At 42.2% G+C, this 27,478-nt stretch overlaps 1 protein-coding gene across 4 annotated transcripts in view; it reads left to right on the top strand.

The window, feature by feature from the left end:
* Nucleotides 1–26,526, top strand: part of MAP3K20 (mitogen-activated protein kinase kinase kinase 20) — a 243,589-nt gene extending 217,063 nt beyond the window's left edge. For all 4 annotated transcript variants that reach the window (XM_089690496.1, XM_089690494.1, XM_089690497.1 and 1 more), the window contains exons 17-20: nt 16,258–16,374; nt 17,323–17,397; nt 21,992–22,136; nt 25,670–26,526. In XM_089690496.1, coding sequence (XP_089546622.1) covers nt 16,258–16,374; nt 17,323–17,397; nt 21,992–22,136; nt 25,670–26,355 — 1,023 coding nt within the window. In that variant the 3' untranslated portion in view covers nt 26,356–26,526. The remainder of the gene's footprint in view (nt 1–16,257; nt 16,375–17,322; nt 17,398–21,991; nt 22,137–25,669) is intronic.
* Nucleotides 26,527–27,478: the final 952 nt, after the last annotated feature.

Below are 27,478 nucleotides of genomic sequence, written 5' to 3'. Positions count from 1 at the left end.
CCCCACTGTCTAAACCAACAAAGTGCTGCCCTATTGCTGCTCTGTAGTCTTTTAGCCAGCAAGGAAGCAGTATGGTAGGAGCAGGTAAGTAAAATCTTTAGCAATCCTGTTATTGCTAATTTGCTGCCACCGGCTAGTTTACTAGTGTGATGTGGCACACAAAGTGGTTATAAACCTCAGACATGAAATATGAACAAAGCATATCCTTCTATAGCCTGTGCTTGGCTCAATCGAGAGCACTAAGTGTCATTTCTGTCTGTTGCCTCATTAATCTGCCACCTCTGATGAGTTTATCATATATGAAGAGAAAAATGGTGACAGGGGAGCTCACAGCCTGTGATTGACAGCCTCAGCTCTGTTCCTGTGAAGGGGGGTGTGTGCCCTCCCTCCAGTCAGCTCTCAGAGCTCTTATCACTGATGTAACTTCAGCTCCCCACCCCCTGCTTTTCAGAACTGAGAGATCCTGTGTAAAGTCTGCACTTTGAATAGATGTAGGGAAAAGACAGCTATAGATAAACAGGTACAACTTATATAGGAGAATTTGTTTCATCCTTGTGTATCACCTGAGGTCAGCCACTTCACTGGGTATATGTAAGGGTTTACAACCACTTTACGTTAATGGTAGCTTTAGATGCATGCTTAGAACCAGTAGCATATCATTGTGCAGCATATTTGTAAGCTCGCTCCAGTCCGCCTCCATCCTCCCCCAGCATGAAGGAAATCAATTGCAGTAAGTTCTCATGAAAACACCCTTTTAATGTCATGTATTAGATTTAGGACAAAGACTTAGTATATGTCAAGCTGTGTCTGTTTTATCATTGAGCATGAACAGAAAAAAAAAATAAAACATTTTATATATATATGTCTGTGTGTGTGTGTATATATATATATATATATATATATATATATATATATATATATATATGTGTGTGTGTGTGTGTATGTATGTATGTATATATATATATATAATGTTTTCTTTTTCTGTTCATGTTCAATTATAAGAGATAAAACAGACACAGCTTGACACATACTCATATATATATATATATATATATATACACACTCACGTATATATTATATATATATATGAGTATGTGTCAAGCTGTGTCTGTTTTATGTTTTATAGTTGAGCATGAACAGGAAAAAAGAAAAAAAATATATATATATATATATATTTACACACACATACACACACACACACACACACATATATATATATATATATATATATATATAAATATATATATATATGGAAATAAAGCTCAGAGATTTAAAAAAACGACTAAAAGAATATACTTGTAAGACATTTTTTTCAGAACTCTAATTAAAAGTACCTGGTTGAAAAGCAGCATTATTCTGCCCTTCTTAATTTTGCTCCATGTCATCTACTCATGAAAACATGTCAGGACCTTTATAAACATGTCAGCCAAGATGTTTTCAGAACTATTTGCTCTCCTGAAACATGTATTGTGCCATTAAAAAGTATGCTTCATTTGTCTTGATTCCATTTAATCTTAAAGAATACCCAAAGGCCTTGTTTCAGACGCCGGCAACACACATAAAAAAGAGAAAAATTGCAATCTTGTAGTAACCTTGTCTGCACAGTGTCTAGTTAGTACCAATCCCGCCTGACCTCAGACACGAGCTATTGTTAAGGGTATAATACATTTACATATTTTGCAATAAAACATCAGTCATTTGCATTACAGTGTCAAGATTTATTTGATTCTTCCACCTAAAAAAAAAAATGACTCATTTTCCTTTCTTGTAGTTAAAAAAAAAAACAACTACTCTAAGCTTGTTTGAGAATAATCAAAAATTGGCCATTTAGCTTGAAGTCATTTTCTTTTCAAAAGGCAAATGTTATTTAATCTTTCAGCTGTTCATTGTGCCATCATAAATACTTTCTTTTCAGCACAGTTGTGGGGACTGAAATGAGCCCACTAATTGCCTCCCATTTCGACTGACATGTGGTGGTTTAGTGGAAAGAAAACGCAGCGGGGAGAAGGAAATAGGAGCCTGAGAAAATGGGAGCTAATTATTTTCACTGCCTCATGTCAGGCTCTGTGTCAGCCTTGTTTTTACAAACTGGAAGGTTTAGCACTAAATAAAACAAACTGGCGTCATGTTTTCATATACTGGCAGTGTCATGGAACCAGCTGCACATCTCAAAGACAATGTGATGCCGGCGTTCGTATGGACACCATCTGACAGACACTGTGAGCCACTGCTAATGAGGATATCACAGTGGTGCCAAGTGAAAGGTGCTGAATAATTTATGATTTTTACATCAGTGCCGCAGTAGTCCTTTACATCATTATGAGACATTGTTTTCCTGAAGAGATTAAAACATCCTTTAGACCCAGACCCTGGAACCTACATGTGCTAAGAGAGGACTATTAATGGAATTTTTGGGAGAGACATCTTTGCATGGTGGGTTTCATTTTTTTTTTTTTTTCCATAAGACTGTCTCATGAGACGATGCTGCGGAGGGTCGTGACATGCCAGCTATGAAAGAAGAGGAGCAAATTATCCTCACTTGTATTATGGAGCTTTTTAAATCCGAAAGGATAAAGTGAAACGGGGTTTAACATAATGATAAATAACCCAGGTGCCGTAACTGTTATGACTCGGAAAACAGCAGGTCTCAGCAGCTGAGCTTGATAATAGCAAAGAATTTACAACAGCCAGCGGAAGCTTACATCATTAACATGAAACTACTTTTAATAGTAGCGGGGGGAAATTTAAGGTGTTTTTTTTTTTTTAAAGATTTATGTTTTCATCTCAAAAAATGTCTGTTACTTCACAGAGTCCTTTCTGCTGGTTTACAAAAGCTGAATTGGTTATCTAATGTGGGTGGAAGAAAGGTTGCCGCAGCTGTTGGCCTTAATGTTTGGGACAGTACTGTAAATAGATAGGGTTGTATAGCAATGCCTATGGAGCTCCAGAGAAAATTGGACCGGGCAGCTTTGTTAATAAGCAATGTGTTGTAAGTCTTGATAACCAATCGGATTACACTTTCAGTTAAAATGACTTGTTATGTGCTGCTGCACATTGCATGTGGCCCTTTCGGCTGTTAAAAGAGCCTGATGGTTTTGTAGTATCCTGTGTAAGCCAGTGGGTAGAATTCAGATACTGCCCACATTGCCGGGACATTAGGAAAGCAATGCTGTGCAGTATTCGGCTATGTTCACATATAGGTATTGTAGTACAATGTGCTCAAGGAAATCTATGGTCACAGCATACTTTTTCATTTTATAACATCAGCATTATAAGAACAATATTTATTTATTACAGATACTTATATAGAGCTGTCAATTTATGCAGCGCTGTACATATATATTGTACATTCACATCAGTCCCTAACCCTCAAGGGGTGTACAATCTAAGGTCCCTAACTCACATCCATACATACACATACTAGAGCCAATTTAGACAGGAGCCAATTCACCTACCAGCATGTCTTTGGAGTGTGGGAGGAAACCAGAGTGCCCGAAGGAAACCCACGCAGGCACAGGGAGAACATGCAAACTCCAGGCAGGTGGTGCCATGGTTGGGATACAAACAATTATTTTATTTATTGTAGGTACTTATATAGCTCCATCAATTTATGCAGCGCTTTACATCAGTCCCTAACCCTCAAGGGGCATACAATCTAAGATCCCTAACTTATATATTCATGCATATACATACTAGGGCCAATTCGCCTACCAGCATGTCTTTGGAGTGTGGTAGGAAACCAGAGTACCCGAAAGAAACTCACGCAGGCACAGGGAGAACATGCAAACTCTAGGCAGGTGGTGCCGTGGTTGGGGTAATTATATTTGACAATCCAACATAAGCCTATGTGAAAAATCTGCATGTTGTGATTTCTGCCTGTCTGCTGCCATCTCTTTCCACAACTTCCTGGATTCCCTGCATGCTTTGCAGCTTTTCCTGTGCTGTTTATTTTCAATTTCCAAGGACTGCACATCCCATAGTACCTTGCTGCCAGCAAGCAGTGATTCCTGTACTGACTCCGCCTCCTGAAACTTCTCCCAGCACCTCTTTAGTTCAGAAGGCAGGCTCTGTGAAATGTGTGACACAGCAGTGCCTATTTACAGGGCATAGTAAATACATGTCATAGAATACAAGGAGGTAAATGTGTGGGATTCTTCACAAAGTTAGTTTATAAACTTCAAGATTGTTCAGAATAACAGGCGTAGGCTAGAAATCATTGAAATACAACGTGGAAATTAAAATAGAACTATAGGCAAAACATTTTTGTTTTCATTTTGGATATAAAAGGGAGGATTATAACCCCTGCCAGGTTTTTTTGTTGCTATCTCTGTCCCATTGCAGAGATTTCCCTTCACTTCCTTTCCCATAGCCAAACAGAAAGTGGGAGGAATTTCCTGGGGACCCCTAGGTCACCAGAACTAGTGTCCTCATTGGAAAACCCAAAATTTGGGATTTTTGTTTACTTTCAATGATAATGGTAAACAGGACAAATAGAGAGGGTCAGTCTCCTTAATGGGGGGCACAGACAGCAATAAAAACCTTCCAGGGTCTAATCCCTCTCCACTCTATCCAAAACTAAAAAGAAAAGTTTTGCCTTTAGTTATATATATTTAATATATGACCACCGATACACTTAAAGTGGCTCTAAAGGCTACAGTTTTTTTTTTACCTTAATAATTTCTCTGCATTAAGGTAAAAAATCTGCTGTGTTCTGCTCCCCGACCCCACCACTTACTTGAGCCCAATCTCGGCCCAGCACTGTGCAGTGTCTCTCAGCTCTCTCTCTTTCTCCTCATAGGACACTGCTATCAATCAAATCCTATGGCGGAGGTGGGGCCAGGCCTTTCTGTCTTGGGATCAAGCCCACACAAGTGCCCCATAGGAACCAGGTTCCTATGGGGGCACTAGGCAGGGGGGAGGAGCCAAGACCGCTGGAAGAGGACTCCAGCCCAAGGGGGGGGGGGGGGGGTAAGTATAGCATGCTTGTTATTTAAGAAAAAAAAAGTTCAAAGGTTTACAATCACCTTGAAACAAAAACATCCTGCTATCCTCCTTGCAGGGTCTTTGGTGGAGTTTGCAGCTAAACACATCTTTTGTATGAATGTAAGACAATGCAAAGAGTGCAGTAAACAATATCAGTCAATTGAGTTAACCAGTTGTTATGAGCTGCTGAACTTTGAGCATCATATTTATGCTACAATACGGAATGAGCTCAAGGAATAAAGAATAAACCGGTGGCGCACACACCTAGTGCATTATCTAAGGTTTATTCAAAAGTATAAAAAATAAAAATATACTCACAGACGAAGCATGTATATAAAAAGCTTTTGCATTAAGAAGATGGCCACAACAGCAAGCAAGGTGTTCCAGCTGTCAGTGCGATCAAATGTCTGACGCGTTTCAGGGAGTCCCTTTCCTCAGAGCTGCTGACCAGCCTCTTAGATTGGTACAGATGTGTAGTGGGTAAGGTGGACCGATGGTTAGAACCTTGTTGCTGATACCTGAGCTCAAGGAATATTCAGGATAATTCACTTCGATGAGTTGAGATGTTATCTTACTTGCTCTGGGTTACGTCATTCTGCACCACATTATTTCTATTAGCTCTGCCTTATGTAAAAAGTCAGCATGTGAGAATAAAATGCAGACAAAAGCAATACACACTATTCTATTTGCATATTTGAACTTATGTCATTTGCCTCCAGCTGTAGTCTGAATTACTTATTTCGCATAAAACTAAAATGCTGATTTTAGCCAGTCTAGAGATGAATAGAAGATGAAAACATAATAAGTAAGGGCATCACAATTTTTACATTTATAGTCTTGGAACTGTCCCCCTCTAAATTTGCGGTCCTAGACACTGGCCCATAAGTGTCTCTATTGTAAACACAGTCCTGAAAGAAACAAGAATTTAGAGCACTGATCCATACCCATAAAGCAAGGTGATCCTTTCTTGTTAAGTGCCACTGAGGAGCAAGGGAAAAACCAGCAGGGGGGCATCCTTGGTGGAATAACAGAATGACACAACAGTTGATAAGTATGATAATGACATTCTTAATTTACTCCAGAGGTCTGAAGGAAAACTCGTCACTGGCTGGCCAAGGTCACTTCTAGAGTTGGCAGAAAAGCTGCACATTAGTGATGAGCAAATTGGCTTCACCAGTAATTCAGAAAAGTGAACGCTGATCTGAAATGATTATATAGACCAGTGGTTCTCAACCTTTCTAATGCCGCGACCCCTTAATACAGTTCCTCATGTTGTGGTGACCCCCAACCATAAAATTATTTTCGTTGCTACTTCATAACTGTAATTTTGCAGTGGGAGGACTAGCGCCCCATCACTGATGTCAGTGGGATGAGTAGTGTCCCATCGTTGGTATCAGTGGGAGGAATAGTGCCCCATCGTTGGTGTCAGTGGGAGGAATAGTGCCCCATCGTTGGTATCAGTGGGAGGAATAGTGCCCCATCGTTGGTATCAGTGGGAGGAATAGTTCCCCATCGTTGGTGTCAGTGGGAGGAATAGTGCCCCATCATTGGTGTCAGTGGGAGGAATAGTGTCCCATCGTTGGTATCAGTGGGAGGAATAGTTCCCCATCGTTGGTGTCAGTGGGAGGAATAGTGCCCCATCGTTGGTGTCAGTGGGAGGAATAGTGCCCCATCGTTGGTGTCAGTGGGAGGAATAGTGTCCCATCATTGGTGTCAGTGGGAGGAATAGTGCCCCATCATTAGTGTCAGTGGGAGGAATAGTGCCCCATCAATAGTGTCAGTGGGAGGAATAGTGCCCCATCATTGGTGTCAGTGGGGGGAATAGTGCCCCATCATTGGTATCAGTGGGGGGAATAGTGCCCCATCATTGGTATCAGTGGGAGGAATAGTGCCCCATCATTGGTGTCATTGGGAGGAATAGTGCCCCATCAATGGTATCAGTGGGAGGAATAGTGCCCCACCATTGGTGTCAGTGGGAGGAATAGTGCCCCATCATTGGCGTCAGTGGAAGGAATAGTGCCCCATCATTGGCGTCAGTGGGAGGAATAGTGCCCCATCATTGGCGTCAGTGGGAGGAATAGTGCCCCATCATTGGCGTCAGTGGGAGGAATAGTGCCCCATCATTGGCGTCAGTGGGAGGAATAGTGCCCCATCATTGGCGTCAGTGGGAGGAATAGTGCCCCATCATTGGCGTCAGTGGGAGGAATAGTGCCCCATCATTGGCATCAGTGGGAGGAATAGTGCCCCATCATTGGCATCAGTGGGAGGAATAGTGCCCCATCATTGGCATCAGTGGGGGGAATAGTGCCCCATCATTGGCATCAGTGGGAGGAATAGTGCCCCATCATTGGCATCAGTGGGAGGAATAGTGCCCCATCATTGGCATCAGTGGGAGGAATAGCGCCCCATCATTGGTAACAGGGGAAGGAATAGTGCCCCATCATTGGTATCAGTGGGAGGAATAGTGCCCCATCATTGGTGTCAGTGGGAGGAATAGTGCCCCATCATTGGCATCAGTGGGAGGAATAGTGCCCCATCATTGGCGTCAGTGGGAGGATGAGTGTCCCATCATTGGTATCAGTGGGAGGAATAGTGCCCCATCATTGGTGTCAGTGGGAGGAATAGTGCCCCATCATTGGTGTCAGTGGGAGGAATAGTGCCCCATCATTGGTGTCAGTGGGAGGAATAGTGCCCCATCATTGGTGTCAGTGGGAGGAATAGTGCCCCATCATTGGTGTCAGTGGGAGGAATAGTGTACAATCATTGGCATCAGTGGGAGGAATAGTGCCCCATCATTGGCGTCAGTGGGAGGAATAGTGCCCCATCATTGGCATCAGTGGGAGGAATAGTGCCCCATCATTGGCATCAGTGGGAGGAATAGTGTCCCATCATTGGTATCAGTGGGAGGAATAGTGCCCCATCATTGGTGTCAGTGGGAGGAATAGTGCCCCATCATTGGTGTCAGTGGGAGGAATAGTGCCCCATCATTGGCGTCAGTGGGAGGAATAGTGCCCAATCATTGGCGTCAGTGGGAGGAATAGTGCCCCATCATTGGCGTCAGTGGGAGGAATAGTGCCCCATTGTGGGTGCCAGGGGGAGGAATAGTGCCCCATCGTTGGTGTCAGTGGGGGGAGGAATAGTGCCCCATCGTTGGTGTCAGTGGGGGGAGGAATAGTGCCCCATCGTTGGTGTCAGTGGGGGGAGGAATAGTGCCCCATCGTTGGTGTCAGTGGGGGGAGGAATAGTGCCCCATCGTTGGTGTCAGTGGGGGGAAGAATAGTGCCCCATCGTTGGTGTCAGTGGGGGGAGGAATAGTGCTCCATCGTTGGTGTCAGTGGGGGGAGGAATAGTGCCCCATCGTTGTTGTCAGTGGGGGGAGGAATAGTGCCCCATCGTTGGTGTCAGTGGGGGGAGGAATAGTGCCCCATCGTTGGTGTCAGTGGGGGGAGGAATAGTGCCCCATCGTTGGTGTCAGTGAGGGGAGGAATAGTGTCTCATCGTTGGTGTCAGTGGGGGGAGGAATAGTGTCTCATCGTTGGTGTCAGTGGGGGGAGGAATAGTGCCCCATCGTTGGTATTAGTGACACCAATGATGGGGCACTATTCCTCCCACTGACACCAATGATACTTACCTTGCTGACCCCTGCTCCAGCCTGGGCTCGCTCTCTCCCTCTCCCATCTACAACCTGCATACCTGGCTGCAGCAGCAAAATTTGCACTTACCTGTCAGCTGTCTTCCTTCTCTGGCCGCTCTCTTCACTCGCTCCTGCAGCTCCCTCGATCTTCTTTGATCTCCGCGCGCTGCCGCTCGGCTCCTCCTCTCCAAGCTCCACCTCCTCGCCGGTGATTGGCTGCCTGTGTGCCTCTCCTGAGCTACAGTTCCAGTGGCCAATCAGCGGCGAGGAGGCGGTGACAGGGGCAGCATATCATAAACATGTATCCATGTATCCATGTTTATCTGTACATCCAGGGGTTACCTGCACTTAGGGACAGATGACCTCCCCTGGGCACAGATAGCTTGCCTCCAGGGGCAGACATTATTATTTCAGGTACCTATATAGCGCCGTCAATTTACGCAGCTCTTTACATATATTTATTGTACATTCACATAAGTCCCTAACCATCAAGGGGTGTACAATCTAAGGTCCCTAACTCACATTCATTCATACATACACATACTAGGGCCAATTTAGACAGGAGCCAATTAATCTACCAGTATGTCTTTGGAGTGTCGGAGGAAACCAGAGTACCCCGAGGAAACCCACACAGGCACAGGGATCGGTCCCTAATTACAGGTGACCGCTGAATGTGTGGATACATGCATACAGCTGTGGACAGCCCCAGTACTCTCCAGCCTGCCATTCATGTGAGCGGGCTGAGCAGCAGCCACCGATCCCAGCCTCAGGTATACTTTCCGTACCATGGTCATCTAGGACATGTGAATGTAGCCTTATTAGATTAGGGAAAGCTAGAAACCCCATCAGCTTTTAGTTGCTGTACACTTTCCATTACTTCTTGCCTAGTAAAGTTATTGGCACTGTGAGTGCAAGGATTTGTGTTGACAAGGGTTCAGTTAAACACAGGCTTTCCATGTGAACGCAATGCTGCTTCAATGCAAACTGCAACGTTTTACAAGAAAATGCTTAATTTGACCTGCCCTGCTCACAATCCAAACTCACCTCAGTAGGACCTGCTGCTTCCGAAGAAACCTACTGCAAAGCAGGTCAAATACAGCCATTGAACTGAAACACACAGATCCATAGTTGTGCTCAAGACTGGTCTCTTATACATGGAAATCTCAGTTGCTGGCCATTTCCATCTCCACTAAGAATATGAAGGAAAGTCAGCTGCACTTCACTTTGCTGCTCTTGCAGTACTTTTGTAATAATTAACTGCATACAGTAATGTCCCCACCCAAAAACCAACCTTCCTTGACACGTTCCACCACTCCTGGCTTGTTCACAAGGATTGGGGAAGTCCCCTACCCTTCCCGTATTCTAGTGAACAAGCCAGGAGTACTGAAACACATCAAGAAGGTTGGATTTTGGGTGGATACTTTAATGTATACAGTCGATTGATTAAATACAGCCTTTGAACTGTCATTTACACTACTCTACCAAAGTCAATGGGAACCTTCTGACTGGTGCTAGGTGTATGTTTCGCAGGAAAACAACGCCCATAAACACAAGCCCTGAATGAGGAGACAAGTCTTTAACACAGCCCCAAAAAGTAGAAAAAACTCCAACAGTTCTAACCATTCCTCATGCCATCCAAAACTAAAAATGAAAGTTTGGGCTGGACTACCACTTCCACACAATAAGGCTTCTTCCAGACTTGCAGTACTGCTTACTGCCCTCTGAAAAGCGATCTGTGGCAATTTTACATTGCTGAACTCCGCTGCAACTGCGAGCTGAGCTGCGATGTGGCTCCGTTAAATTCAGTGGGCAAGTTTGAAAGGCGGTGTCACTTGTCAAACTCTGCCCCCCAAGTTAAGAATGCCATGAAACAAAGCATTGCAGCCACAGCATGAGCACAGCCATGTCCAGGTGTATTTTTACAGTTTGGGTGGGCAGCCAGGAGGTAGTAAAACCATGGCTAAGCCGTCTGTTTTTACTGCCCCCCAGCCACCAGTCTGAAAGAGCCCTAATTTTGCATTTGTAGGTCGGATCCATTAATTCAGCAAATAATAATTGTAATTCAGGAAAAACTCTAAATTCACCATAATACGCTTCACTTCTTCATTTTAAACTACCAACTGATAATCAGATGTCAAACAAAAACCTACATCGCATCTCACTGGATGTAATTTCTTTCTTTTTATTTTCAGATGACAGAGTCATTCAGCATTGTGAAAATCATTATTCATAGCACATTGTGCATTTTTATGCTAGATTAATCCATCACATCTTTAAGCTTCTATAGCTCACATGCTTGAAATTAATTGTTGATCAATGCTTTGCATGCCTCACAGGCAAATAAGGAAATCTGCTGACCCATGACCATATATCGACTTACTATTTGTTAACTATGAAAATGATTAAATGTTCTTCTTCCACGTGTATTGTTTTCATTTCAGTTTACTCAGTTGTTTTTTATGGCAAATTAAATTTTTTGTAGTTCTTGTAATGAAAGTAGTAGGAAAGGTTCACATGTACTTTTTCCCTAATTATTCACAATCATTGCACGCTTTACTACAGAAGGATTGATATTATGGGATTTAATTCAATAGTTTAGAGTATCTTGTAACAAGAGTACAGTAATGGTTTCCTATCACTTATTGAGAATAAACCATAATTTACCCCAGGAGAATTGTATTGTAAACCGCATTGGATTTTTAGATCTTTGATCAGCTCAATCCCAATCCTACAAAAGCCATTAAGGCCAATCCATTTGAAAATAAGTGGGCCCCGTGAGTCGCTTCTTGGTAAATCTCTGGGGCCCCCTAGCACACTCCTGGAATCATATTATCTCTCTGTGAATCTGACGAGAGTCATTGTGGCTTAGGAAATATTAATGGCTACAAAACGTTAACTCATGAGGAAGTCAAATTGTTCAATATTTTCACCACTAAACCCTGTGTAAAGATGTACAATTAGATGGAACAGGTTTTATTTGAATCAAATGGACAATTAAAGGGAAGGTATAGTTTTTTCATATATCTTAGTATGTGTAGTACTTATTCAGGATTTTGCTGTTTAAAGTGGTTGTAAGGGCTCACGGTTTTTAACCTTTAGGGCCAGTTCACAAAAACGCACTCCGGATGCATTCCGAATACGTTTTTGCTTACAGTTCACACCACACTCCATTTCGGTCCTTTTTTTATGCAGTTTGCTATGCTCCAGTACAGTTCTGTGCAGAAAAACTTACTTTTTTTCTGCATCAGAAATTGACTTTAACTCACTGCATTAGGGTGAACTAGGGCCATAGGAATACATGGAAAACACTGTGCATGCATTTTTGATGCAGAAAAAAAATGCACTGGACTGCATTTGGTGTGAACTAGTCCTCATGAATTTTAAATGAAAGTAAAACATCTATGTGCAGCAGCCCCCCTAATACTTACCTGAGCCCCATTCTGATTCAGCGAAGTGCACAAGAGCCTCAGCTCTCCAGTGACTCTCCCTTCTCATTGGCTGAGACAGCAGTAGGAACCATTGGCTCCCACTGCTGTCAATCACAGCCTGTGAGCCAATGAGGAGATAGAGTGAGCGGGGTCAAGGCATGGCTTTGTGTGTGAATGGACAAGCAGAGCAGGAGCTCTGGAGTGAGCCTGCTTTGGTGCCCCCATAGCAAGCTGCTTGCTCTGGGGGCACGTGGCAGGAGGTACGGCCAGAAGCATCGGTAGGGGATCCGAGAGGAGGAGGATCTGGGCTGCTCTGTGCAAAACCACTGCACAGAGCTGGTAAGTATAACATGTTTGTTATCTTGCCTTTAATATCACTTTAAAGTGATACCAAAGCTCTTTTGTTTTTTTATAAAATAACAAACATGTTATACTTACCTTCTCTGTGCAGTAGTTTTGCACACAGCTGCCCCAATGCTTTTCTTTTTGGGTCCTTTGCCGGCTCCTCTCCCTCGAGCAGTGCCCTCAGAGAAAGCTGCTTGCCCTGGGGGCACCATAAAATGCATAGAGCTGCGGTTTGCCCCCCACTCTCTCTCCTTATTGGCTCACTGACTGTTATTGACAGCAGCGGGAGCCAATGAGGATGGAGAGTCACCATACAGCCGAGGCTATTGTGCACATCGCTGGATCAGGACAGACTCCAGTAAGAATTGGGGGACCTGGGGGGGGGGCACTGCACACTGAAGGTTTTTTATCTTCATGCATAGAATGCATAAAGGTAAAACACCTTGAGCCTTTAGAACCACTTTAAGATAAGTGGAGGTCAGAATGCACACACAGCTGAATGATTCAGAAATGAGATGTCCTCTTGCAGTATAGATAAACATATTTTAATGACATGGTTTGTACAGGTTGTAAACAAGCATGCAGGCAGTGCTAGCCGTCTTTATTGGAAAGTCAGTCAATTTTTGTGCGCTGAGCCTTTGGGATGCTCTCAATAATAAATGCTTAATTAGTATCATCAAAAGAAGAGAAAAAAGTACTTTCATTTTAAAATCTATGTCCACTTACTCTTAATACTTGTAGACATCTAAGTTTTACAATCTGAAATATTACTTTGTGTTGAAGCAAAAAGACAAAACGATGAGTGCTCAATCAATTTTAACCAATTAGGAAGTTACACAGTTGGAGGGGCAATTAACTATATACAAATTGCAGAAAATATCCCGTGCTCAACCTTGTTAGTCAGCAAAGAAACTTAATTAAGCCTTGTGTTGGTCTACAGCTGTCTTGAGTAGGTTCTTGCATGTCATTTGGGGTAAGGTTAAAGCTCAGCTCTGGGCACAAAAGAATTGAAACACATTCTTCATGATCACAAAGGATATAAATACACTTTGTGTGTGTGTGAACCAAATGCCTTTTTATTTACAGGTATTACCTTGTAAATGTAGTAGTGACATCATCACTGTACTGCACATAGCTTATGTCCAGAGCAGAGATGTGGGAGAGACCCAGCAGGCCTACAAGACCAGTTTCAGAAGCGCAGGTTGAGCCAGTGTTAATGGAAATTCCTTTGCTGTACTTTTCCAACAGCCCTGAAACAGTTCCAAGCAGTAAATCATGTTACAGATGCAGGGGCGGACTGACAACTCACGGGGCCTGTGTCCTTGCCCAAACTCAAAAAAACTATGAAAAAGGTACCAGGGGCATCTCATGGGGCCCCCTATTGACCCTGGGCCCCCGGGCAGTGCCCAAGTTTCCAAATGGTCAGTCCGCCACAGATGTGTTTGGTATCTGCTTATCTGAGTCTGTTTAACCCCTTTGCGCCTAAGGGTAAAACAAATGTTAATGCCTAAGCACAATTTCGCAACTTTGATCTGTGTTAGTAAAAACCTACATATCATCACAACTACAGGTGTATTTGGGTTTTTTTCAGGACAAGTTGAGCTTTTATTTGGTGGTAAATGGTAATGGATATCAGGCATGTGTCTTTATAGGACATGTCACCACTTCCTCAAACTCAGTCTATCCAAAACCAAGCTCCTAATATTTCCTCCCCCACATGCCCCTTCCCCTGACTTTTCTCTGTCAAGATCAATAGCACAACCATCAACCCGTCCCTGCATGCCAGGGTGCTAGGTGTAATCCTGGACTCTGAACTCTCCTTTCGGCCCCACATCCAATCACTTTCCAAAGTTTGCCATCTCAACCTCCATAACATCTCCAAAATACACCTCCTCCTAACCAATGACGCCAAAAAAGCTTCTAATTCACGCCTAGGTTATCTCTCGCCTCGACTACTGAAGCTCCTTCCTTATTGGCTTACCTTTAGGCTATCCCCCCTCCAGTCCATCATGAATGCTGCGGCCAGACTCATCCACCTTACCATCCGTTCAGTATCTGCTACCCCTCTCTGTCATTCCCTCCATTGGCTGCCACTCACCCAATGAATTAAATTCAATATACTAACAACTTACAAAGCCCTCCACAACTCGGCCCCCAGTTATATCACTAACCTAGTATCAAATTACCAGCCTAATCACTCTCTTCGTTCCTCCCAAGACCTCCTGCTCTTTAGTTCCCATGCTCGCCTCTAGGACTTCTCCTGAGTCTCTCCCATCCTATGGAATTCCCTACCCCAGTCTGTTCGACTCCTACTCTGTCCACTTTTGGGCGATCCCTGAAAGGTTTTCTCTTCAGAGAAGCCTATCCTGTCTCCACCTAACAACTGTTCATGTATTTTCAACTCATCCCCCACAGTTCTTACCTTTTGTATCACTTGACCCTCCCCGTTTAAATTGTAAGAACTAATGAGCAGGGCCTTCTGACTTCTCCTCTAGTGAATTGTATTTTAACTGTACTGTTTGTGCAAACTGTTGGTGCTATATAAATTATGTATAATAATGATAAATAGGGGCACTGACATCACTAGCATTCCAACAATTTCTTTACACATGCTGCTGGGATGGTATTGACCCAGCCCACAGCTGATTGCACCTCAAAGGATCGCAAAGTGGAAGTTCAGATAGAGTTGAGTTCGGAGGACACCCCAGTTCATCTCTAATAGTCAGGTGTCTACAAACTTTTGGTCATATAGTGTTCCATGGTCAATGTTAGATTTACTGGCTAGTAATTCCCCGGTGATTGATTCATTGATATTTTCAGTGGTTCACCATTGGTTCCTAGAGAGAGCAGATACATTTGATATGGTACCATGTCCTAAGGGTACATTTGCTGCACATGTGGCACAATGCAAATGAGGATTATTGTCTAAAAACCTAATTAACATATGTCATAAATTGCTGCTGGTACCCAGTGACACTTACTGTTATACCTTCAGTGGGTAGGTGAGTAACTGGGGCAGCTGCTGGATAACATTTCACTTTCATTGCACTTTATTCTTCTGCCACCCCCCTCTGTCATTCCCTCCACTGGCTCCCGATCGCCCAACGCATTAAATTCAAACTACTAACACTGACATACATAGCCATTTACAACGCTGCCCCAAACTACCTCACTGACCTGATACCCAAATACCACCCTACTCATAATCTTCGCTCCTCACAAGACCTCCTACTTTCTAGCTCCCTGGTCTCCACCTCCCACGCCCAACTGCAAGACCTCTCTAGGACTTCCCCCATCCTCTGGAACTCACTACCCCAATCCATCAGACTGTCACCTACCCTCCTCACCTTTAGGCGCACCCTGAAAACCCATCTCTTCAGGGAAACCGATCTCCTCCACCCCTCCTACCACTCCATCCCCCACAGCCACTTCCTCCTGTACCACTTTCCCCTCCCTCCTAGATTGTAAGCTCGAAAGAGCAGGGTCCTCGAACCCCTGGTGTATTGTTTTGTTACTGTATTGTCTCGTACTGTCCCCCACTATAATGTACAGCACTGAGAAAACCTTTCTGGCGCTATATAAATACTGTATAATAATAATATTAAATTCTATTCATTTTTATGAATATGCCTCCTAAAAGTATTCCTGGTCAAGTCATATCAGCATAAGACCAGTTATAGCCAATTAATACACAGAATCCTTTGTGTAACTTGTATAATACAATGGAACAATCTATTACAGGCGCTAAATGTAGTAAGCCTTGTGTCTTTCTGTTGCATTGTGTTAGCTCTATATATAGAAGGCTATTGAGAAATAAAAGATGCTATTTTCTTGTTTCCAAATTAAAATGGTCTCTCTTAATCTCAGGACTGCAAATGGAAAATGTACATTGAGTTAGATGGAGATGAAATTGCTATAACGTACATAAAGGACGTGACATTCAGCAGAAGTCAGGCAGAATCCGAGGTGCTGAGGATGACTAAAGTAAGTGATGTTAAAAGCCAGCACATTATCCCCACTGAGCTTATAACACATTTTCTGTAATCCCATTTTCTATTCTTTTTTTAACACAATATACTTAGCGTATTGTACAGTGTAACAATATGTTAAAATTCTAATTATTTTCATCTTTTGAAAAGGCATGAAAGTGTCATAACTAAAAATGTCTGGAGCCTCTGTGTGCTGTAAAACGTCTCACGCCTTAATTCATCTGCATAGCTACAGTATGTCCCTGTTGTATTGGGTGTATTGCAGTCCTGAATTGATAAAATTGTGTACATATTTAAGGGTGAAATATATTTCCAATGAGCACAGATCATTAGTCATTACTTTGGTGACTGATCTTAAAATAATTTAATATAACTTTCAAATTTTACATTCTTGCTGTGCCATACTTTAATATTGTGATTATGGCTGCCTAGCTTCCACTGTCTCTTGGAGTAGGCAGCCTCTGCTTTTTTGTATAGACAGCTGGAGTCCACACAGAAGTTTTGCATTTCTAGGATAAAAGCAGCATAGGCAGCTTCTTGCAGAAAAAAAATGCAAAGGCCAAATAAATTCTTGCCTGTGGGGCACTTACACTGCATCTAAAGTTGAAACTCTGATGAGCTATTAAATTCAAATATTTTGTTGCAATTGCCATGTGATCTGCTGTGATTGGTCACAGCAATCACTTGGTATCAGCCTCGGCCCGGTACAGTGATCTGCCATCGACTGGGTCCAGTGGACACAGCCGGTGTCAGATTGCACCACGCTCTGGGAGGATGTCATATGACATCCACCTGGAATGACGAAAGTGCTGCCCGGCCGTCATTTTTCAATAGACTGGGCAGGAAGTGGTTAACACATTTACTTTTTTTTTTTTTTTTGCAGTTTTGTATATGTACCCACCAATTTTTTTTTTTTAATATGTTATGTTTATTTCCCCTGCAGCCACCATTTGTAATGGAGAAATGGATTGTTGGGATAGCTGAAGATGAATCGGTGGAGTGCACTGTAACATATGAGGTAATTGCTAGTATATACAATAAAAGGTCTTAGGTCTTCAACTGTGGGTATAGGATTATAACTTTTTTTTTTATGTGGTTGAACTGGATGGACTTTTGTCTTTTTTCAGCCAGACTAACTATGTAACATATATTCCTATAGGCTGATCTGAGGTCTGAAATTTACAATAAAGGTACAAGGCTGATTTGAGGTCTGAAATTTGCAATAAAGGTACAGGGCTGATCTGAGGTCTGAAATTTGCAATAAAGGTACAGGGCTGATCTGAGGTCTGAAATTTGCAATAAAGGTACAGGGCTGATCTGAGGTCTGAAATTTGCAATAAAGGTACAGGGCTGATCTGAGGTCTGAAATTTATGCATCAGGGCTGATCTGAAGTGTAACGTTTATTCATTGAGGCTGATCTGAGGCCTGAAGTGCATGCACTGATGCCTATCTGAAGCCCAAAGTGCATGCACTGGGGGTGATCTGAGGCCTGATGTGCATGCAGCGGGGTTGATCTGAAGTCTAAAGTTTATTCACTGGGGCTGAACTGAGATCTGAAGTGCATGCACTGGGGCTAATCTGAGGTCTAAAGCTTATTCACTAGGGCTGATCTGAAGTTCATGCATCGGGGCTGATATGAGGTCTGAAGTGAATGTTTTTGGGTTGATCTGAGGTTTAAAGTTTTTTACTAAGGCTGAACTGAGATCTGAAGTACATGCATTGAGGCTGATCTCAGGCCTATAGTGCATGCACTGGGGCTGATCTGAGGTCTGAAGTCCATGAATTTGGGCTGATCTGAGATCTGAAGTCCATGCATCCGAGCTGATATGAGGTCTGAAGTGCATGCACTGGGGCTGATCTGAGGCCTATAGTTCATGCAATGCAGCTGATCTGAGGCCTATAGTGCATGCACTGGGGCTGATCTGAGATCTGAAGTGCATGCATTGGAGTGGATTTGAGATCTGAAGTGCATGCACTGGGGTGGAACCAGGGGCAGACTAACAACTCATGGGGCCCCCGGGCAATAGGGGATCATGGGGCCCCTGTGTCCTTGCCCTTACTCAAAAAAACCTATGAAAAAGGTACCAGGGGCATCTCATGGGGCCCCCTACTGACCCCGGGCCCTCGGGCAGTGCCTGAGTTTCCAAATGGTCAGTCCGCCCCTGGGTGGAACTGATATCTAACGTACATACACTGGGGACAATCTGAGGTCTGAAGTGCATACATTATGTAGTAATTAATGAATTGAACTTGCCATTAGCAGTACAGGTATGAGTGCAAGAAATGAAAACAAATGAAGACTACAGTGCAGTCACTGGCATGCTGGTTGTCTGTTTGTGACTACAACACTTAATGTGGAAAAGGTTGCTGACCCCTGAACTGTTAGAATAAGCTGCAATGTTATTTCTGTCTTGAAAGAAACATATTTTCACAAATGAGAACCCTGCATACAGCTCATTATACCTGTACCTTATTAGTAATTCCAGCCAACAAGTGATAGCAGTCAGTGAGCCTTTGATGCTATGTAGGATATATAGCATTAGTACAAAAGTCAGAGGTTTACAGCAATGTGAGTTCTAACGTACGGCAGCCAGAGGTTTCCGTTGTTCATGTGTGGTGAGTGGATCTGTTTCCTAAGCCTGGGCTTTGTAAATTGATAAGATCACCTTAGGTCTTTCTGTCTTATTCATCATGCAGTAACCTATAGTTGTTGTTATATAATGTGAGCTTTTTGCTGGATCTGCCTCTGGCTTGCTTGATGGTAATTCCCATCTATGAAGAAGGCTCCATGTTTTTTTTCAAACCCATTCAGTTACTGCTGAGCACGTACAAACCAGAATGTCAGCATGCTGTATCATTTATATGTAGATCTATCACTAGCCTGCACAGAGGTCCATAGACAATGCAGACCATTAATTAATAAACTGCATGCTTATACAGTGCCTTGAAAAAGTATTCATACCCCTTGACATTTTCCACATTTTATCATGTTACAACCAGAAACGTGAATGTATTTGATTGGGACTTTATGTGATAGACCAGCACAAAGTGGCACATTGTGAAGTGGAAGAAAAATGAGAAATGGTTTTCAAACATTTTTTAGAAGTAATATGTGAAAAGTGTAGCGTGCATTTGTATTCAGCCTCCCTGGAGTCAATACTTTGTAGAACCACCTTTCGCTGCAATTACAGCTGCAAGTCTTTTTGGGGATGTCTCAGCTTTGCACATCTAGAGAGTAAAATGTTTGCCCATTCTTCTTTGCAAAATAGCTCAAGCTCTGTCAGATTGGAAGGAGAGCGTCTGTGAACAGAAATTTTCAAGTCTTGACACAGATTTTCAATTGGATTTAGGTCTGGACTTTGACTGGGCAATTCTAACACATGAATATGCCTTGATCTAAACCATTCCATTGTAGCTCTGGCTGTATGTTTAGGGTCGTTGTCCTGCTGGAAGGTGAACCTCCGCCCCAGTCTCAAGTCTTTTGCATATTCTAACAGGTTGTCTTCTAAGATTGCCCTATATTTGGCTCTATCCATCTTCCCATCAACTCTGACCAGCTTCCCTGTCCATGTTTCACGGTGGGGATGTTGTATTCAGGGTGATGTGCAGTGTTAGTTTTCTGCCACACGTAGCATTTTGCTTTTAGGCCAAAAAGTAAAATTTTGGCCTCATCTGACCAGAGCACCTTCTTCCACATGTTTGCTGTGTCCCCCACATGGCTTCTCACAAACTGCAAACGGGACTTCTTATGGCTTTCTTCTTGCCACTCTTCCATAAAGTCCAGATTTGTGGAGTGCATGACTAATTGTTGTCCTCTGGACAGATTCGCCCACCTGAGCAGTGGATCTCTGCAGCTCCTCCAGAGTTACCATGGTCTCCCTGGCTGCTTTTCTGATTAATGCTCTCCTTGCCCAGCCTGTCAATTTAGGTGGATGGCCATGTCTTGATAGGTTTTCATTTCTGCCATACTCTTTCCATTTTCGGATGATGGATTGAACAGTGGTCCGTGAGATGTTCAAAGCTTGGTATATTTTTTTAAAACCTATCCCTGCTTTAAACCTCTCCACAACTTTATCCCTGACATGTCTGCTGTGTTCCTTGGCCTTTATGATGCTGTTTGTTCAATATTGTTCTCTAAAAACTTCTGAGGGTTTCACAGAACAGTTGCATTTATACTGAGATAAAATTACGCACAGGTGAACTCTATTTACTAATTAGGTGACTTCTGAAGGCAATTGGTTCCACTAGTTTTTAGTAAGGGGTATCAGAGTAAAGGGGATGAATACAAATGCACGCCACACTTTTCAGATATTTATTTGTCAAAAAATTTGAAAAACCAATTATCACTTTCCTTTCACTTCACAATTATGTGCCACTTTGTGTTGGTCTATCATATAAAATCTCAATAAAATACATTTACATTTTTGGTTGTAACATGACAAAATGTGGAAAATCTCAAAGGGTATGAATACTTTTTTAAGGCACTATATACCACTTGCTTATATAATGCAACTATATCATGTACTATTGTTTATAGAAAATTGCTCTGGACATAGGTGACTTTTATATATGGCACAATATATAGAAACAATGGCTAAGTGGTTAGAAGTTCCACCTAGACCTAGCACCACTAGGTTCAATGGTTTGTATCCCAGCTATGGCATTACCTGCACGGACTTTGCATGTTCTGCCTGTACCTGTGTGGGTTTCCTCCGGGTTCTAGGATTTCCTCTAGGTTCTGCGGTTTCCTCCCACACTCTAAAGACATGCTGTTTAATTGGCTCCTGTCTAAATTGGCCCTAGTGTGTGTGTGTATGAATTTGAGTTAACGATCTTAGATTGTAAGCTCCTTGAGGGTAGGGACTGATGTAAATGTACAATATATGTGTAAAGCTCTGCGTAAATTGGCAGCACTGTATAAATACCTGTAATAATAATAATAAACATAGTTTACTAATGGCAATGGTGGGCGAATAGTACCCTCAGGTCACCTACTGATCTTTTGAGACCTTGAGATACCTGATTGAATTAAATGGACAACATCAAATCAGTATTTGCATTCAGCCTTCAAATTGGAGAACACGTTGCTCCTTCCCTGCTTCCCCATACTTTCCCATACTTTAGTGCTGGGTGACTGATCAGTTGATAGTCAAACCTTTCAGGGCTTTAGATGTTTGAAACTTTCACAGGAATTTCAGTGTGCTCTATTGGCAGGTACAGGAGGCAGAAATGTGAGTTCAGCCCATCTATGCTGACCCCTCTAAAGCAAACCTGTTACATTGCCTAGTATGTACATAATACAGGTTCGCTTTAAAACTTGAAGCTTACACATGCTGAGTTTGCCAAGAGGTATCATCAGTGTAAATCCATTTCTGTTCTGCTGTTATGGTATACAATAAAGACTCTTCCAGACATTTAGGAGACAATGTGGAAAACTGTAGCTGGCAGCATAGTAATCAGTGATGGGGGGGACTGCAGCCAGCTGGCCCAGCACCCCCTAATAAAGATCTCATTGCCAATATCTTTGTATCTATTTTCTTCCTCTGTTGTGTTTTGGTTAATTTATATGCAGAGTGTTTATAGAGCTGTTTATTTTTTTTTTGTCCAACAGAGTGATGTCAGAACTCCTAAATTTACCAAACACATTCATAAAATTCACTGGAACAAGATGAAAAAACAGGACGCAGTGAAGTCGGTCCAACTAGCAATAAAGTCGCCACTGCTGAACTCCGAGAGCAAGCTCAGCAATGATTCTAGTAAGATTCTCAGAATCATCATTGTATTAAATGCTTTGCTGTTTAATTAAGCCAGCTCTGTAGTAAATGCTCAAAATCCCAGTTTTAGACAAGAGTAATAAACCAGAACCATTTATAGTGTATGTGATTGTTACAGGCTGGTGCCTATTTCCAGAGCCAACTATTATTTATACAGTGCTCAGTGTTCTCTTTTCTCCAGGCTTCATCCAGCACATGTCAGTTGAGGACTTGACCTTGCAAATGGTCATATTGCAAAAAACTCAGCTTCTATTGGGAAATGTATTTAATAGTAGAGATGCTGATATACCCAAAAGTGATATTTCTGCTCTGGATAGAATCACTCACTAGCTTATAATACATCTTAGGACTTCTGAGATTCAACCACCTGAGGTATCCTATGAGGGGTCTCCCCTCCCTGCTGGATTTTTCATTCATGTTACATTATAGAGATTGTAGCAGTAGGATTTAAACTCTCGCCGTCATGAACAAAAGAAGTAAAACTCTGTGGTAGGAGATGGTGGAGACATTCCAGCAGTGAAATCCTACCCCTGGGAGATGTAAGAAGTGTATAAGTAATTTAGCTCGGAAGTTTCTTTCCATACCCGAAATATCCGTTTTGAATAGACTGACCATTTAAAGTGGAACTAAAAGCTGCAAGATACTCACCTCCACCTTCCAGCAACACAGTGGTTATATCCCTTGCTGGCCGCTGTCATCTTCCCTCTGGGTTAGGTCGAGGTGCTCGGCTTTTGGCCTGCTGACTGGCCAGCGGGGCATGATGTGATCCTGCATATACACAAGGGAGTTGGTTATTCCGGCACAGCTAAATGCATGCACAGCTCAGTGTGCGTTCAGTAGAAGACTGCGAGTAGGCACATTAGCGTGGCTTATTGCAGATGAGACTTAGGATGTCTCTTCTCCAATAAAGAGCTTCCTCTTTATTCAGTAATGTTACTAGTATTCCTTCTTTTCAATACATACAGTTAATACCATTATGAAAAAAATAATGGATTTAAAAAATAAAGAATGCAGATAATACAAAGAAATAATCATTCTTGCAGATTTATCTTAGCATTTCAGAAGCTCAGATTTTCTAGTTACATTGCGAACTGAAACATTTACCAGTGAACACAGCTGAGAGAACGTTCAAGTTACCACCAAGTGGCACTGTTGCTCCCTGAAAGTTAAAACAACGCACTCCAAACTTCTGAAGAGTATGATTTATTTTGTGAGTTCTGAGTTACTTGTTAATTATAAGCGACATCCCAGATGCAGTGTATTTAGCTTCATTAGAAATAAAGTTCTGTTAGGTTAAAGAGGAAGTTCACCCACCTAAAATATTTTTATTTTACTTTCCTCTCTTACCTGGTTTCCTTGATTATCCCTAAAACACATATTATTGTTCACACATACTGATACATCCAGCAAATCCAGTGCTGCCCGCTGTAACCTGCTACCGCACGCTGGATCCTGTGTCATCAGGAGCTGGCTGTCTCTTCCAGGTTCTTGCAACTGGCCCCTGATGACATACTGCTGTGCATGTGCAGTGTGCTGTAGATGGCCCGAAGCCTCCTGGGAGGCGTGACATGAGTATCCTAGGAAGCTTTGGGCAGCTGGGCAAATCATTCTTGCCTAGGTGAAAATAACAGAAACATAGGCCGAGAGCTGAAAAAAAGGTAATTTCCCATTCTCAAAAAATAATATATCTGAAATTTAATTTAAGGGGGGAAGTAGCAATATTTTTGAAAGAAGAGTAAGGGGGTAAGAAGAGTAAGGTCTGCTTTAAATACCTATCCCAGGATAATAATTCAGGGCATTTGTTGAAAAATGTGAAAATATTAAGTTAGGAAAGTTTACACCGACCGTAACATTATGACTATGCACCATAACCTATCAAATATGCACTCCACTAGTCCTCTGAAGGTATGCTGTTGTATCTGGCACCAAAGTGTCAGTAGCAGATCCTTTAAGTCCTGTAAGTTGCAAGGTGGGTCGTCCATGGATCAGACTTGTTTTTCCAGCACATCCCACAGATGCTCGATTGGATTGAGATCTGGAGAATTTGGAGCTCAAGTCAGCATCTCAAACTCGTATTCTTGAATTCATCAAACCAAGGCTGCCTTCTTCCATTGCTCCTGTGGTCCAGTTCTGATTTTCACATGCCAACTGTAGGTGCTTTTAGCTTTGGACTCGAGTCAGGATTGGCACTCTGACCAGTCTGTGGCTATGCAGCCCCATACACAACAAACTGCAATGCACTGTGTTCTGACACTTTTCTATCAGAACCAGCATTAACTTTTTCAGCAATTTGAACTTCAGTAGCACTTCTATTGCATCGGACTACACTGGCCAGCCTTTGCTCCCCACATGCATCAATGAGCCTTGGCCACCCAAGACCCTGTTCCTGGTTTGCTGGTTTTCCTTCTTTGGACCACTTTTGATAGGTCCTGACCACTGCCAATCCAGAACATCCTACAAGAGCTGCAGTTTTGGAGTTGCTCTGAGCTGGTTGTCTAGCCATACAGTTTGGGCTTTGTCAGAGTTGCCCATATCCTTATATTTGCCCTTTTTTTCTGCTTTCGACACATCAACTTCAGGGACAACATGTTTACTTGCTGCCTAATATACCCCACCCACTTTCTGGACACTGAGAAGAACAGATAGTACACTTGATCCTAGCCAAGAGGCTGAGAAGCAAAGGGCAGACATTGTAGGCACAGCTTATCTTGGTGATCGAAATAGATTTTCTTACCTGCCCAACCAATTGGTCTCCCCAGCAGAAGCTCACTGCCACCACCTCCGAGGCCCCATACACAAGAGATCTTGGCTTGATCTGGTTGAAAAAAGTCTAGACTGGACAAATATTATCTCATGTCTGTATGTAGCTTTACAAAATTTCTTATCAGGCAATCTGCACCTTAGGTAAAATGTGAAAAGAAGCCAGTTAGTATAGCTTTATTGCTGGTCCAGAACTGATAAAAGTTTGGAAAAGCGTGACTTAATAATCCTATTATTTAAATAAGGGGTATAGGCAGCCCTGGCCTAATAGCAGCTATAGTTTTGTACAGGAGCCTCTTCTTCATTCAGTTGATTCACCTGAACTGCAGGTCTTACTAGTGTCACCAGTTGATTTATAGACAGACCCATGACACTACTATCTCTAGAACATTTTTTATCTGATTTAAAAAAACAAAAAAAATCAACTTTTAAAAATATGTAGCTATAACCCTCTCTTGACAAACGTGTTGATATTTCATGTATATAAGGGCTTATAAATATAATACAAAAAAGACATTCAAAAAAGTGTTGCTATTGATACAGTAACAAATGCAGGAAAAAAATCCAATAATCTGACAGCATTTAACGTACTTTGATACATTATCAGCAATTTCAAGCCAGAAGGTACAGCTTGAGTCAGAGCTGGCTGCATTGTCCTGCAAAGGCATCATGGGACAAGAAGTTTGTCTTTCAATTCAAATAAAAACATAAATCTTACCTTCACTATGATATTAATGGCATTTCCTTTTCCACAGGTGTGGACGACCAGTGGATCTACATGTTAAGAATGCGTCAGATGGCGATGGACAGGTCTCCTCAGCATCCAGCTGGCTTACCTCGCTCCCAGTCCTCTAGCCTTAATAATCTGTCACAGATTTTACCATACCTTCAAAACCAGGAATCATACGCTGCTGCTGTCAGACGAGTGCTTGTGAAATCCACGTTACAAGTTACTCCTATCACTTACTCACGCAGTTCATCACCAACCCAGTTTGGACTGACTTTATCCTCCTTGTCTCTCCATAGTTCTAAAGGCAGCAGTGCTTCTAGTACAGCTTCAGATAGTCCCTCTGAGAGAGAGAGGACACGGAATAGGGCAAAGAGAAACTATTTTCATCAAAATTCTCATAGCTCATCCGCACAAAGAAGCGGAGGAAAGAGTTCTCAAGCAAGCAGTGGGAAATATTACAAGTCCTACACAGTATCCCAAAATCAACCAAGGACTTATGATTATAAACCTCACAGAAATGGCCTAAGTCAGAGTCGACACATACCGGGGATGCCAGTGCCAACCACAGAAGAGGTTGATGGAGAAGAAAGCAAGGTTAATAATGATGGAGGGTGGATAAAAGTAGAACATTCCAAAAAAAATCATAAGCAACCTATACCAATCAAGTCAAAAAAAGATAAACCCAAAGCATCTAGTCGTAGTCGTCAATAGCATCAGTTTACACTTTTATTTATTTTTTAAAAATGGTAATATTTTTATCTAATTTAATTGGATTTTTTAAACATCAACAGAACCGTAACAATTTACATATATATTTATATTTTTGCATACACATTATCAAGTGCAAATTGCAATTTACAAATAAAAGAATATCCCCTTTCATATGTGATGGACTTAGTATTTATTCCTTTTTTTATTTTACCAGAGATATTCAGACAGGTAGAGAAGTGTCAAAATGTCAGAACCAATATAAAGGTGTTAAAATCTCTTGAATCGCCACAGCCCATGAGCACAGTGAGGGTATGGGTTTAGTTACTAAAGGCAAATAGGCTGTTCATTTTGCTAGGGGAGTTGCAATTCGCAAGGGAATTTGCACCAGAGCTTAGTGAATGTAGTGAAGGTTCCCTTTGCAAAGAATAACCAATTCCGAGAATAAAAAATAACATAAGAGAAATTTTGCTTGTCCATTATTGGATGAATGAAGTCAGCACAGCTTCACCTCATTAATAAACTCTGGAGCAAATTCCAATGCAAAGTGAACAGCCTATTTCCCTTTACTAAATCAACCCCAGTATGTCTACAATTATAAAAGAAGTAGTTTACAGCGGGGGAGCACAGCCCAGGCAATTGGCCATGCTATTTCCAAAGCAAAATTTTTTTGGTCAGCTTACTAAACAAGGTCTACATTCTAAAGACAAACCTCCTATAGAGAATTTGTGTCTAAAAATGACTGCATGCAATATCTACTATTTATGACATACTTTTTCAACATGCCTTTTCTCATAATCCAATGTACACTCATTGGCCACTTTATTGGGTACACCTGTTCAATTGCTTGGTAACACAAATTGCTAATCAGCCAATCACATGGCAACAACTCAATGCATTTACGCATCTAGACATGAAGACGACTTGCTGAAGTTCAAACTGAGCATCAGAATGGGGAAGAAAGGGGATTTAAGTGACTTTGAATGTAGCATGGGTGTTGGTACCAGATGGGCTGGTCTGAATATTTCAAAAACTGCTGATCTACTGGGATTTTCACACACAACCATCTCCAGGGTTTACAGAGAATGGTCCAAAAAAGAGAAAATATCCAGTGAGCAGCAGTTGT

The sequence above is a fragment of the Staurois parvus genome, unplaced genomic scaffold, assembly GCF_062004578.1.
Source record: "Staurois parvus isolate SC_StPar_1 unplaced genomic scaffold, SC_StPar_1.0 ptg000530l, whole genome shotgun sequence".
NCBI lineage: Eukaryota > Metazoa > Chordata > Amphibia > Anura > Ranidae > Staurois > Staurois parvus.
This window is presented reverse-complemented; position numbering and strand designations above follow the sequence as displayed.